Here is a 13,905-nt window from a genome sequence, read left to right as displayed (position 1 = left end):
CTTTGCTGCAGCTTTGTATTTTTAGCCACAAACACCTGCCAGACCCCAAAACTTCCCATTTGCCAAGAATCAAAAGTTGCTGAGAAATTCTGCTGCACTTAAAGTCCAAACACCCCGAGCGCTTTATATGCTTTCCCTGAGCAAAAATTTTTACATTAAATTTAAGGGTTTGGCTGCTCACCTGTTTCCAAATCGCTCCTAACTTCATCCTTTCAGCAACGAAAAGACAAGTGTGTGGCTTGCTCTGGGGTGTCCTGCTGTTTACCCACCCCTTGCACCAATTTGTGCCGTTTGATAAGCGTTTCCTCACCTGGACGCTCACCAGGCCGCCGGCTCTCACCGGTTCCCAGCTGCACCTTTGTGTCCAGCACTCTGCTGACTGCCTGCTCTTGGGTTAGCCGGGAGGACAGCTCTGCTTGACAGGATCTGCCAAACAAGACAAAGCCCATCAGAAGTGCACAGGGACACTTCTTGGAACAACATGCCGGTCTGTGCACTCCTACGTCCTGCAAGTACCTGCTTGGGGTGCCGAGGGACCGCATCTAACGCCCTGGGTTACAAACTGCTCCTTGTTCCTTCCCAGGAAGAGGAAGACGTACCCCAGACAAAGCTCGGGGCGCTCTCCACTGTGCCCCATCTCCACAGCAATCTCTGCCCCTGTCCACAGAGGAGCTGCGGGGGGAGAAGAGAAGGAGGGGGCGGGGTGAGCAGGAGAAAGCCCAAGCCAGGGGCTGTGCCTGGTTTACGAGAATCAAGCCCGATCCAAGGTTTCCAATGGGCAAATGAAGCTACCTCAGGACAGGAGTCACGTTAAAGGGAGGCACACGAAGTTCCCTGGCTAACATCATCACACCATCAGTTCAAACAGCGCATCCTCAGAGCATGGCAGGGTCCTTCTACCAGACAGCCCCAGCTCCTCAGTCAGGAGGAAAAAGACAAGCGCTCTGCCCCTCGCAGCTGGGAGTGCTGCTCCGCTGTCCCTCTGGAAGTCAACCCCAGCTCCCCTTGGCTTGGTCATGAGCAGGCCCCATTCACTGTTGGGCCAGGAACTACAGCAGTAGGACTAATGCCAACTTCAAGGACCCATCTGTTCTAGCATTGGACAGAACAGGGCCTGGGACTGGAGTCCAACTGGGGCAGGGAGGAAAGCACCACAAAGGCAACAAAAGATAAACTAGGAGGTGGGGGAAGACTGCTCAGAGGCAGTGGTATGAATGAACAGGGCAGGTTTTTCTGTTAGGTGTCAGAGTTGCAAGAAAAGCGTTCTTCACTAGTCAGGGCAAGACACTGCAAGTCCTTTGATATGGTTTGGAAGTCAGAAACTCTTTTCTGCATTCCCCCCATCACCAAGTTACACTCTGGTCACTCGGTCTCATGTCAGCACAAACAAAGCACTTAGCCTTTTGGTTCTGAAGAAGCTGAGTGCCTTCACCTTCCAGCCGAAACAGGAGCACTCAGCATCTCTGAAAAGTCAGACTGTTTATAGCTCACGCATCCGATTAAGGCTTCACATCTGCTTTCGTGGCTGTGGCTTTCCACTAGGGAAAGTCAGGCAGGATCCCAAATGGGTTCAGATGCCCAGTGAGCTCTCCTGCCTTACCCTAAGCATCACCTATAAGACTGCCAGTATGACCTCTGATCCCTGTATGGCCCGAATCCCGTTTCCCAGTAGCCTCAGTGCCACTTCCTGGGAATGACTTACTTGATCTGATCCAGCAGGACTCCAGCATCCTTGGTGATGGCCTGAGCCTCTCTGAGCTGGCACTGTATAGCATTCCAGGTCTCATCCCGCTCCATCAAGCAGCTCTCCGCTACTGCACGCAGCTTCTGCTCCTGGCACACCTGGCCCTTCATCACCTCCACCTCTTCACACCTCTACAGCAGAGCAGAACAGAGGATTAGGCTGGGAGTACTGTACCTCACTCCCATACCTGCCTGCTCTGACATATCCCTGGAGTCCCTGCTATTTTAATGGCTTAGGCAGCCAGAGGACTCCTGCAAAGGTGCACCCAACCCAGCGGGAAAGGGAGCTGGATAAGGCTTGTACACTGAATACAGTTTCTCTCCACACCAAGACCAGCCCTACAGTTAAATTCCCCCTTCCTCTCCGTTTGCAAAGACGCTCAGCAGGGCCAGTTTCCCAAATCAACAGAAATCTGTTCACTAATGGCTGCACAATTTCACCATGAAAATGACACTGCTGAAAAAGAGTAGGTATTCAACTCCTCCCACTCACCCTTTTAGTTCTCAGGTGGATGGGAAACAGAGACATAAAGGCTTCACAAGCACGGAGCACAGACGATGCGGACTGGATGAGCTGCACTTACGGTGTTATCTGATCTATTTGACACCAAGTGTGTCCACTGAAAGTTATGCCTTTTCCTTTACACCAGGCCATTAGAGGCACAACATAATAACAGGCTACCGATCACTTAGTGCAGCGTGACAAGGCATCGAGCAGCTCAGGGCAGACTTCTTACCTTGTGCAACTGAATGGCCAATTCCTGCATCTCAGCCTCCAGCCGATCTGCATAGGCCAGCTCCAGGGCATCGCTGGGCGGCCGAGCATTGCTGTGCCATCGGGCAATGGCAGAAGTCATCTTCCTCTTGGGTCCAAACAGACTGGTGGAAGAATGGCAAACTGTCAGGGACCAAGCATTGCACCATCTAGTCCCTAGGCCCAACGGGATGCCATGAGGACCTCTGCAGTCTCCTGGTTCCTCCAAGGCACCTCCAAAAACAGGAGCCTGTTGCAGCCAAGAACTAGGGGATATCAAAATTGTGTGGGAGACAGCCAGAACAGCAAAGCACTCGCTAGCTAAACTTTCCTGACCAGGCTGTGTGCACAATTTGCAAGGAGAAAGATGAGAACTACATTACAGACACTCACGTGATGCCTATTTCCTTCAGATCACTCTCTGTGAGGGTCAGGAAGATCCGGAGGTCAACATCTTGCTCCTCAAACACTTGCAGATACTTCAGGCACCCAATCTGCTCGAGGAATGTTGCCAGGTCCTGCAGCCAATCCAAAATAAACTTATTACCTTCACAAACAAAAGCACTGCCATGCCTCTTCATCATAAACATCTGCTTCCTCATGCTGCTGTTATGCCTTCCTGGGTTCTAGCAGCAATCACGACTTCCCCTGGTTAACTGCCCTGCCCTTCTCTGTAGTCACACAACACAACAAGACTGGCCTATCTGCTGCAGCCATTGCCTCTTGCAACAAATGCAGAGAAGAAAGACAGATCAACACCTACCCTAGCCCCCTCTAGGTCTAGCATACCCCTCCAAGCAACATCAACACTTAGACAGTTCTTTGTACAAGAAATTGCTGTTTCATAAGCATTTAAGTGCGGGCAGAAGTTTGGAATCAAAGGTGTTCTGGTGACAACTTCCCTTCTATCTGAGAAGGCCAAAAAAGCAGCTTCCACAACCTTGGAAAAGCCTCCCAAGCTTGATGCAGCGACGTGGTCTGCATTACTTCAGAGACAACTTTCTGTGCATAGTTACCTGGGGCCCTGTATAGGCAGGGGGCTCAGGAAGGATCGGGTGCTGACTAGTGCCCCCAGCTTTCCCTGGGCAGTGGGTCCACTGGCTATCACTGTTGCTGTAGCGATTTTTGATCTTAAAGCTCTTGGCTTGTTTCCGACTAGGGGGACTGTTTGCATGGTCAGAATCCTGAAAGAAAAAACACCCCACAAAATGTAAAGGTCAAGGATAATCATGCAAAGATGCCAGGATCAATACAGCTAACAAGCACAGACTCCTTTGAGTCCCAGGCTCTAAATCCAGGTGGTCCACAAACAGAGGCAAAGACTAACAAAGCTTTTATTAGGAAGGACTCAGTCAAGTCATTCCCAAGATGGCAGTTTGGTACCACAAAACAGTTATCAGGATCTTGCAATCCCAGCTCAGGAAGCAACATGCCAGAGCAAAGAGTAATGCTGAATCCTCCTTGAACCAATACAATGCACTGAGACTCCACCTGTGAGAAGCTCCTCAAGACTGAAGACTTTTCCTCATGTTCATCTCTCTCACCCTTCCGTACATCAGCCCCAGAGCCATTCCTGAACCATGCAAGCTGTGACTTGAACCACTGAGTAACCTCCAACCTCTTCCCCCTCCCGTACTTCAGAAATGCCAATACAGCACTGCTGTGCTTCTCTAAATCTTACTACACTGCCCGCTCTCTTGTCAAGCTCAAGGACTGACCCAGCTCTAGCAAGTCACATCCCTTCTTGACCACCACCTAGCTAGAAGTCTGCAAAGAGTTCAGAAGCTGGAGAGAACTTAAAAATTACTGACTAGCCATGAACAACGTGTTCTAGAGTGAATGTGCTCTGAGAGTTGGCTACTAGCCAGAGATCAAACAAGCCAATCCATAATCTTCAAATAAGGAAATTGGTTTTCTTGTCCCTGTAATGCTACCTTTCCTCACCCAACCTCCTGTGGAGGGAGAGTCATAGCAGGCTGTGGAAGGGTGACAGCACTGGCCAAGGCAAAGGCAGACAAAGGAAAATTGAAAGCCTCACCTCATTGCTTTCCAAGGAGCCTTCACTGCTGACCCCCAGGGCTTTGGTCAGGCATTCACTGCTGCTGCTGCTGCTCCTGACAGTTGCTAAGTTGTTGGTGAAGAAAACATTATCCTCTAGAAAGGAATATGAAAAAAAAAAAGTTTGAGGTTCAACTTCCTTACACTCAGTGCTGTTTTTGCTACGCAATTACAAGCAAAAGTTGCTGGAGGTGTAAAGGGAGGAGAAACCCAGAGCAAGGCTTCATATGCAGCACTCTTGACTAGACGATTCCGAGACAGAAACATCACATCTCTGATCCCGGGCACTAATCTTTCCTAGTCTGTCTAGTACCACAGAGAGCAGGAAGGCTGCGTGTGCGTGTTTTTGTGAGGCTCTCAGTTATGGGGTGGAAACATGGGTTATTACTACTAAGCCTGCACTCAGTTCAGAAAGGCCTCTCCTTGAACCCCAAGCCAATGGAGAGCCACATTATCCTTTGTTAATTTAGGAACTGCCCAGAGATCCTTCCTTTGTGCTGCTTCACAGAATGGTGAGGTTGGAAGGGACCTCTGGAGGTCATCTTGTTCAAACCCCTGCTCAAGCAGGGTCACCTACAGCAGGTTGTCCAGGAGCATCTCTAAGGATGGAGACTCCACCTCTGAACACCCTGCCCCAGTGTGCAGTCACCCTCACAGTATAAAAAAAACAAAAAACACACAAAACCCCCACCCTCACAGTATAAAAAAAACCAACCAAACAAAAACCACAAACAAAAAACCAAACCAATAACCCCAAAAAACCTTTTCCTTACATTTAGAAGGAACCTTCTCTTTCAGTTTGTGCTCACTGTCTCTTGTCCTGCCACTGGACACCACTGAAAACAGCCTTGCTCCATCTTCTTTACACCCTCCCTTCAGATTATTTATACAAATTGATGAGATCCCCACTGAGCTTTCTCTTCTGTAGGCTAAACTGTCTCAGCTCTCTCAGCCTTTCCTGATGAGAGCTACTCCAATCCTCAACATCTTAGTGGGAAAGAAACATGCAAGCCAAGGGGTTGGTCTCACTTCCAGGTACGCACTGCAAGCCAGACTATTTTCCAAGACCGTGACTTACCCCTGCTGCTGCTGCTCTCCACATCCTGCTCATTAATCGGAGAGGTAACATCCCGGTTCCGGATATCATCTGCTTCACAGCTGCCATCATCATTGAATGTAACATAGCCCTGAGGAGGGACCTGCTCTGTGTGCAAGAGGAAGAGAGGACCAATAAAGATTACGATGCAAGTTACCAGGGGGGGCCTCCAGCAGGAAAAGCAACCACTCAGAGAGTTGAAAATAATCAAAAGAAGAGACTGCCTTCTCAACCAGCAGGTTCCATTCTAAAAAGCACACAGAGGAACTGAGAAATGCATATGCTGTGCTTGATTTAGATGGTTGCACTGAAAAAGTCAGAGGAAATAGCCTCGTAGCAGAGATGCACCTTAAATAGCAGCTTTCAGCATTTCCTCTCCTCTTCATGCCCAAATTATCAAAGGGGAAAAACATCCGCTTAAGAGAGCAAGGTGCCAGCTGTGTCCCATCCCCAGGCAAGCACATCCTGTAAAGCCAGCCCCTCTGCATCTGTGTTAAAACACCAGTAGCATCCCACTATTGTTTCAGAAGCTGACAGTATCATTTCAATACAGCCACTGCCTGTGGGATAGTATATATCTCTGTAGGAAGAGAATGAATTGAACTTTGACCATGCTTTTAAGTCCATATGCTCGGCTATTCTAGACAGTTAGATAATCAACACACGCACAAGAAAAAAAACCTCATACCACTGCATCCAGGGATTGATGTCTGAAATGGGATGATCTTTCTCTTGGTCTTTTGCAAGGGTTTTATAACCTCATTTTTAGTAGTATTTCAAGCATCAGGGAAGACAAAACTGACAGGTCTAGGAGCAGCGAGTTCATTTTCATGATCAACGATTTCTTGGCCTGTGTGACCGCTTCCTCTGTCATCAGCTTGAGAAGGGTTCTCAAACTTTTGAGCCTACCTCAGCAAGGGAAGCTGGACTGTTCTCAAGGGTCAGGGGAACAGTAATTGAGGTAAGAGCAGTGTTTGTACCACAGAAAAGTTCCGCTCATCAATATCCAGCCCTGACAAGAGAGTTCAAGGGGTTTTCTTTTTAAACCAGAGATTGGAGGGCTTTGTATGATGGTGTTCACTACCCTTGTTTCTGTACAAGACACATGAATCCCAATCAAAAGAAAAAAAAACATTGGTGCAGAAATAGCCGCAAAGCGTTTGAGACCTCAAAGGACTCTCAATTAAGCTTCTAACTATTCTCACCATAGCGAGACTGCTTCTTTCCCCCGATTCCAACTGCTGTTATCTTAGCCAAAGCCTGGGGCCCATCGTGGATGCTGGGACCCTTGGTCCTACGAGCAGGCCTCTGTCTCTGGGGAGCAGAACACGATTCATCTGAGGAACTCAGCTCTTCATATTTTCCTGTGGTTTAAACAAAGATCATTAGCAGCACAATAATTCATTTACCTACTTTATTTGCTACTGGTTCTATAAATGCAGTGCAAAACAAAACAGAAATGTTAAAAGAGGGAGGGTGAAACAGTTAAACTAGGTCAGAAAAGGGCCAGTAGACAAAAAAATTGTTGGATCCATGCCTCTTCCACCCTCAGAAATGGTGGAATTTCCAGGACAGACCACCTAGTACCACCCCCCACACATAGTAACATACTTTCAAAATATCAAGCACCTCTCTTCAGGTTCTATCTTAAAACGAACAAGCTAAACCATCTCTGTTACCTGGACCCCTGCAAAAGACCTTGGGCACTGGGGATGCATGCAAATCTATCAGCCCCACAATCTTCGTATGTCCATACTTCATGGCCAGCGTCCGTGCTGTGGCTCCAGTGTTATCTCTGACATCTGTCTTCACTCCCTATAGAAAAAAAGTTTAATAAGTACACATAGTAGAGGGCACTATATACAAAAATTCAAGGGAGACGAAGAATTGTCTTACTTCCTCCAAGCCCATCATAAATACAGGCTCGCCTTTGATAGACAGTTCAAGCTCCACTAATACCTTGCTGCCTTCCCAGTCACCCACAGTCTCTCCAACCCCTGAATGCCAGGCAGCCCAGGTGTATTGCTCTTGTGCACTGCCATGGGGAACTAGTTTGTTTTATCTGAAAAGTGTTTTGCATTGCTGCCTCCTCCTGGAATTAAGCTGGACCAGTTAAATGGGATATTAAAAACAAATTCTTTAACATCAAGAGACATGCACGCTCATAAGCTTTTGGAGATGGAAAACACCCACTAGCCCAAGCATGCAAGCCTGTAAACAATATGGAGATTACTGAATTTGCTGTTTTCTAATTCAGTCATTATTCAGTTAAATCTGGACAGTTAGACCTCACTCCTATTCATGCAAGACCAGTGTAAAATCAGAGCACTAGCCTTCAGAAAGCAGATACTCTGAGAACAGTCCTGGAAGTCTGGGTCTTGCAGAGGTGACCATCATCAAGGATCAAACGTAACACTGTAAGAAGTCTGGTGTCAAACTTGTGGGTCTTCCTCTCTAACGGCTGCAACCACAAATTTTCAGCTTTACAGTCTAGACACTTACATGATTGAGAAGGTACTGAACAATTATCTCATGGCCAGAAGCAGCTGCTTCCATCAGCGGCGTGTATCCATACACAGGCTCCCTAGAGAGAACAAACACGCACATACGGACTAGAATAATCAAAGCTGAAATATGCTGCAGTCTTTGCCATACCCTAATAAGACATCTCTGGCTTCTACCCTCAACTGATCACAAACCATACCATGCATTGGTTGTTCTACTGCACTCTGGTCTATCTCAGTAAAACTCCCAGTGGAGATTCAGTAAGCATTACTCTATTGGCTGCACTGCAACAGATTACTCTTCCAGTTGCAGATCTGCCTTTCGGTAGCAAAATCAGTTTTGCAGGAGCTAACAAAGCAAGAACCTCTTGTTGACCTCAGGCAATTCATTATGCATAAATGTACAGGCAGTTCCCAAGGCACAGGAATGCGCTGCACGCTTAAAAAAACCAAACTGAACTCCAAGTACACAGAAAATTCAATAGAAAGACTTGCAAAGCGCGCTTGAGTTCAGAAGGCGGTGCACCTGCTTGCTTTCAGACTTTAGCCCATAATTAAACAAGTAGTAAATCTAATTTCTCTTGATTCTAGTTAAATAAACAGTGACAACATGGGCAGACTTCACTGTTCTGTTTGTAGGTCACCTCGCCTTGCATCAGCTAATAGCGTGTGCCATACTTCCTAAGGGACAGGAGGAAAGACAAAAGCAGGCATCTTCTCCCTGTCCGTGTTCGAATGCATTCATAAGCCAACAGCTGCTTCCATATCCAAAAAAAGAGACAGATCTTTTGAGAAATGAAATGACAGATTCCTCCTTACTTGCAGTTGGCATTTGCCCCATTGTCCAGTAAGAACTTGACCATCTGCTGATGTCCAGCGCTGGTGCAGTGAAACAAAGCAGTCCAACCATGAATGTCCTTCATCTCCAGCTCTGCACCTTGCTTCAAGAGAACAGAGAATGCTCTTTACTGCGCCCCCTCTGCCGGGTCTCTTAGCCACTGCCCCTCTGCACTGTGATACCAAGAGAGTTTAAATCCCTGTCAGGAAGCTGAACTCGCCACAGAACGTAAATTGCACACTTTGGTTGCAACCAGTGGAGAATTTAAACGATGTAGTGTGGTTTTACTTATCTATTACGGGATACACACCTGTAGAAGAAAGTAAGCAACACTTTCATTTCCACAGCTGGAGGCCAGCATGAGCGGCGTCTGCCCTTCTGGCGTGGGGATGTTCACATTCACTCCCGCTTCCAGTAGCAGGTGCACAACGGTGTCGTGGCCAATGTAGGAGGCATACATCAGCGGAGTCCAACCACCACAGTTCCTCTTATTTAAATCCAGATCTCCACTAAATAACAGAAAAAAATTCAGTTGAACTCCTGTCCTGGAGCTGTAGATCATAGTGGGTTCCTGCAGCCTCTTGCTACCACCACTGTATTGAAAGCAGGCTGAAAAAAAAATCTAGCAGTGAAGCCTGCCTGCGTGGGAATTTCTACCAGCTTGAGAACAACTTCCACCGAATCACTAAGGAGGTAATTCTTATCAGCAGACTTTTCCCTTGAAAATTTGCACTTAAGAACACTTTGGGAGTTCCAGCGATGTGCCCCCATTGCAATGTTAGACCGACCTGGATAGCAACCAGCAAAAAAAGGGAACTGGCAGTAAGTAACCATGGACCTGTGCCCTCCCCAGCACCTCCTTACCGCTGAATACACTCCTGCACCACTTCATACTGGCCGATGGAGGAGGCCGTATGCAAGTCCAGGGGAACGTCCAGCTCTTCCCGACAGATCATCTGACCGACCCCATGCCACATGGAAAGACTGCGGCTCAGCAGCTCCGACTCGCTGGCTTCATCGCTCAGCTCCGACATCCCGCCCTGAGTAACCAAAGCAGAACAGAACTTTTAGCTGCTGATTTCCATTTTCTATAGAACACAGCTACAGCTCCAAGGTGCCACGGGCTTGGAAGCTGAGGTCATCTCAGAGGCTGTGTTTCAAATTCCTACCTGTACTTCGATCACCTCCTTAGCCTGAAGCAATACGACTTGCTGAGGAGTTTTTGCTGGCAGCTCTTTCTTGCTGCAGTGGACTCTGGGATTTGAATACACTGTAAAAATAAAAGCCAATAAATGCTAAAAAAACAGCTTTCAAATCTCATTTTGACTTCAGAAGCACTGGCTTTATTTCCTCCCCTTCTAATCAAAATATGCCTATGGCAGCTTTGGATACCCTCATCAAGAGAAGACTAAACACCTGTCTAAGTGCTAAAGGCATGCTCAGTGTTATACCAAAGGATGTAATTCTTGGTTTGCACATTTTGTAATTCAGAGAGAGAATTAAGAATTCATGCTTCAGATGTTCCTGGTCTTTCTCCATCTGTCTTACAATAGGATGGCCCTGCTTAAATTAAGACATGCTCATGAATAAATGACAACTGTTCTCTGCTCTTGAAAGTAGTTAGTATCACCTGAAGAAGGTGCACACTTCCTTATGTCATCAGGTTGTAAGGAGACTGTTCCTACTATTTATTGTTTCAGCACTTGAGAAGCAGCCTGGTCCTGTCTCTGTGAATCTTGGAAATTGCTGAAAGACTTCAAGCAGCAGCACACCTGCCCATTCATTATCTGAGCATGTCCCCTGTCCTGCAGACAGTAACTTAATTAGAAAGCCAGTACAGTTTCATGACTGCCTGAAAGGTTTATTTCCCATCCCTAGCCTTGGGGAGCAATTGCATATTAATCATTTTAACCACTCGCAGGAGAGTGTTCTTGTTTGGCACTTCATAAAGAGCTGTTTGACACAGCTGCATCTATCATCTGAGGTCTTCAGCTCCAGTTTCAGGCTACATCCAAGTCAATCCAATGGCAAGTGCTTTCCCCTCCCTGTACTCTCATCACCCACCACGCGACACTTCTGGGGTTTACCTGGTCCCACTACATACTGTGTTGGGCAGCAAAGCCAACATAATTTCTTTCTTTTTCCTGATAGTTTCTTGCCAGTTTAATTCCTCAGACCAATTCATTCTGGGGTCATGCAAATGCCGAATTTGGCATTGGCAAAGAATAAAAGAGAGCAGGGACACGCTTTTCAGCAGCAGCTGCTCTTTAGATTGCCTCAGCTGTAGCATTTCAAAACCATACTTATATTTTCTAAAGAATTGGGAGTCTTTGTCTTGCAAGCATCAGCCCCTTTTCTTCTAATATAAGCAAAACGCCTTTAATTCCTACCTCTTCCCTGCCCATTTGGATCCCTTCTCCCACACCTTGCTTTTTTTCCACTCCTCCTTCTTCAGTTTGTTAAGACTACAAAAGCACCATCCATTCTACCTAAGCGGCGTGTGCTGGTAATAAATTATTCCTTTCATAAGAGATCTGCTTTCAAAAGCACTTATTTTACCTAAGAGCAGCAATTTGTATTACACTGGCAACCCAGAGGCCTCAGGCAAGAATACACAGGGCAGAACAGAAATGAAAGACCTGAACACCCCACAATCAAAATACAAGGAGATTTAAGTGGATTTAAGTGGATCGTAAGGGGGAAAAGTAGGAGTGCTTCTCACTACAACAGATTAAAGCTGCTCCTGGAAGGCAAAAAGGCTTGTTCACAGTTAGTTAAAGGAGGTAAAATCCAGGACAGTTTGTAGAAGCACATTCAGGTGAAAGTGAAGCTCAGCATTCCCTCTGCAGACATTCTTGTTAATTGGATACATTAATTATCAAAACCACAGATGTTTGGTTTTTGTCAGAATCAGCCCCACATCAGGTACTAGTTACCGATAAAACTTTGGCAAGCTGGTCAACAGGGCGATATTGACATGACAGAAAGGTTATGCCTGACTCCCAAACATTCAAGACTCGGTCCTACCACCTGCATGCTGTGCTCTAACTGCTTATGTCATTGGTTTTATTGTTGGTTTGGGTTTTTTTTCCTCTTTTTACTCTGGACTGGAGCATGAGGTCAGCTGGGCAAGCACCTGCGAAAACACAGGGAGCAGCTGAACAGAATCTATAGGAGAACAATAAAAGTGATCAGAGCCCTGAGGACTGAAATGAAAAGACCAGGTGAAATAAAATCAGGGTTTTCTGATCTAAAGGGGAGCTGCCTGGAGGGGACATGTAATAACAGCCTTCAAATACATAAATGGTTGCTGCAGAGAGGACTGCCAGAAATAATCTGTTCCTTGTGGCCATGGTGAATATGACAGGACATAACAGGCTTAAATTGTAGCATGGAAGATTTTGATTAAAGACCACAAAAATCCTTGTAAAAGTAAAAACAAGAGTACTGCAATGGATTACCAGCAGAGATACGGTTGCTAAGAGTAAGCTAGACAAAGACCTCCTGAACATTTACAGCCTGTTCTCTTGCTTTGGGGCAAGAACAAGTTTAGCGCAGGGCAATTAACATTTGTCAGAGACCTTTCTCAGCCCCGTGGAGCTGTTGTTATTAATTATGTGTACTACATCAACACCAAGCTATTTACCAGGATCGGAACTCTACAGTGCTGAGACTTGGAGCAGGCAAACACTGCACTGTCCTGGATTCGGAGAGTTTTCTGTTTGAGCAGATGAGAAAACCAGAAGGCAGAAAAAAAGAAACATACATAAAAACTTAGTATGAAAACTGCAGCAAAAAACAAATTAGTCTACCTTTTTGGAGAGTAAGTCTAAGGAACTAGTGACAGTAGATAGAAGAGTGGCAGAAAAGCCATACTAAAGTAAATAGGAGGCCATTTGAGAAGCAACTGAGGCAACCAACCCCCAGCACAGAACAAATCCAACACTGCTCGTTAATCACCACTCATCAGGCACCATTAAGCTGCACCAGCTCTACTAAATTTTTTCTCTCCCACTCTCTTCTACAAGCAATCCACACCGGTCCTTCTGCCCCAAAAGACACCCAAGTCAACACAAGCATGGAGGTTGTTGGAGTTTCCAACGGAGCCAAACTGATAACACGCTTCGCTTCTGTTCCTGATAGCATGGAGGTTGTTGGAGTTTCCAACGGAGCCATCAAACTGATAACATGCTTCGCTTCTGTTCCTGACTTCTATCTCCACTAAATTCAGCAACAACCTACTGGAAGAAGCAAGAAGCCTTGTTACATCCTTGTATAGGTACAAAGAGTTGTTACCAGCTCAGTCACAACAACAAGCACTCCCAGAGCATCTCATTTTCATGCTACTTTTGCCTGCTGACTGACCAGAGATGGGTACACACGTTACAGCTGTAGGAACCACATCAGGTTTCACAGGGTAGTGGTGTTGTGAGGGGAAGAGTTCCTGCAGCTCCAGCTGAGGGCTCACAACACCTGAGCTCAATCCTACACACACCTGTGGAATAAACAACAAGCTCTTCATCCACACTACAAGGCTGATGCTCTTAAGCATGTTAAAGCACTTATTGCGCTCCCCAAAAGGCAAAGTATTAACAGAGCCAGATAAGAGGCATAAAAGCAGCACCGGGGAGCACCTGCCCCAGGACAGGGGCTGTGCCAGACCAGCCAAGGCAGCCGGACACCACAGCCCCTGGGGCTCGGTGCCAGGCAGGCTCCAGTCACACAACGATGCACCTGAAAGCAAGCAAACCCGGTTGTAGCTATCAAACTACATGGGTGTCACCAGAAGTCTGGCAGCAAAATGGTTTCCAGGTGCGTTATCTCTCCACCTCAGCGGGCCCCGAGGCCCTCCGAGAACTCGGTCTCGGCCCCGCGGCGGGGTAGGCCGGGGCACCCCAGCGGCGCGGGGACC

General features: G+C 46.9%; 1 protein-coding gene across 7 annotated transcripts in view; it reads right to left on the bottom strand.

The window, feature by feature from the left end:
- ANKS3 (ankyrin repeat and sterile alpha motif domain containing 3) overlaps positions 1-13,739 on the bottom strand; it is a 17,249-nt gene extending 3,510 nt beyond the window's left edge. Inside the window, exons 1-16 of one of the 7 annotated variants that reach the window (XM_035889682.1) lie at positions 13,728-13,739; positions 13,359-13,488; positions 10,163-10,263; positions 9,858-10,033; positions 9,304-9,502; positions 8,975-9,096; positions 8,154-8,235; positions 7,331-7,466; positions 6,857-7,015; positions 5,634-5,759; positions 4,536-4,651; positions 3,514-3,681; positions 2,891-3,015; positions 2,481-2,622; positions 1,703-1,875; positions 311-426 (exon numbers count right to left, since the gene is read on the bottom strand). In XM_035889682.1, coding sequence (XP_035745575.1) covers positions 311-426; positions 1,703-1,875; positions 2,481-2,622; positions 2,891-3,015; positions 3,514-3,681; positions 4,536-4,651; positions 5,634-5,759; positions 6,857-7,015; positions 7,331-7,466; positions 8,154-8,235; positions 8,975-9,096; positions 9,304-9,502; positions 9,858-10,027 — 1,834 coding nt within the window. In that variant the 5' untranslated portion in view covers positions 10,028-10,033; positions 10,163-10,263; positions 13,359-13,488; positions 13,728-13,739. The other 6 variants (XM_035889678.1, XM_035889677.1, XM_035889681.1 and 3 more) reach the window with 6 other exon arrangements.
- Between the last annotated feature and the right edge of the window lie 166 nt (positions 13,740-13,905).

The sequence above is a fragment of the Egretta garzetta genome, unplaced genomic scaffold (assembly GCF_000687185.1).
Source record: "Egretta garzetta isolate BGI_Z169 unplaced genomic scaffold, ASM68718v1 scaffold372, whole genome shotgun sequence".
NCBI classification, from domain to species: Eukaryota; Metazoa; Chordata; class Aves; order Pelecaniformes; family Ardeidae; genus Egretta; species Egretta garzetta.
Note: the sequence above shows the minus strand (reverse complement) of the source record. Positions and strands in the feature narration are given on the sequence as shown.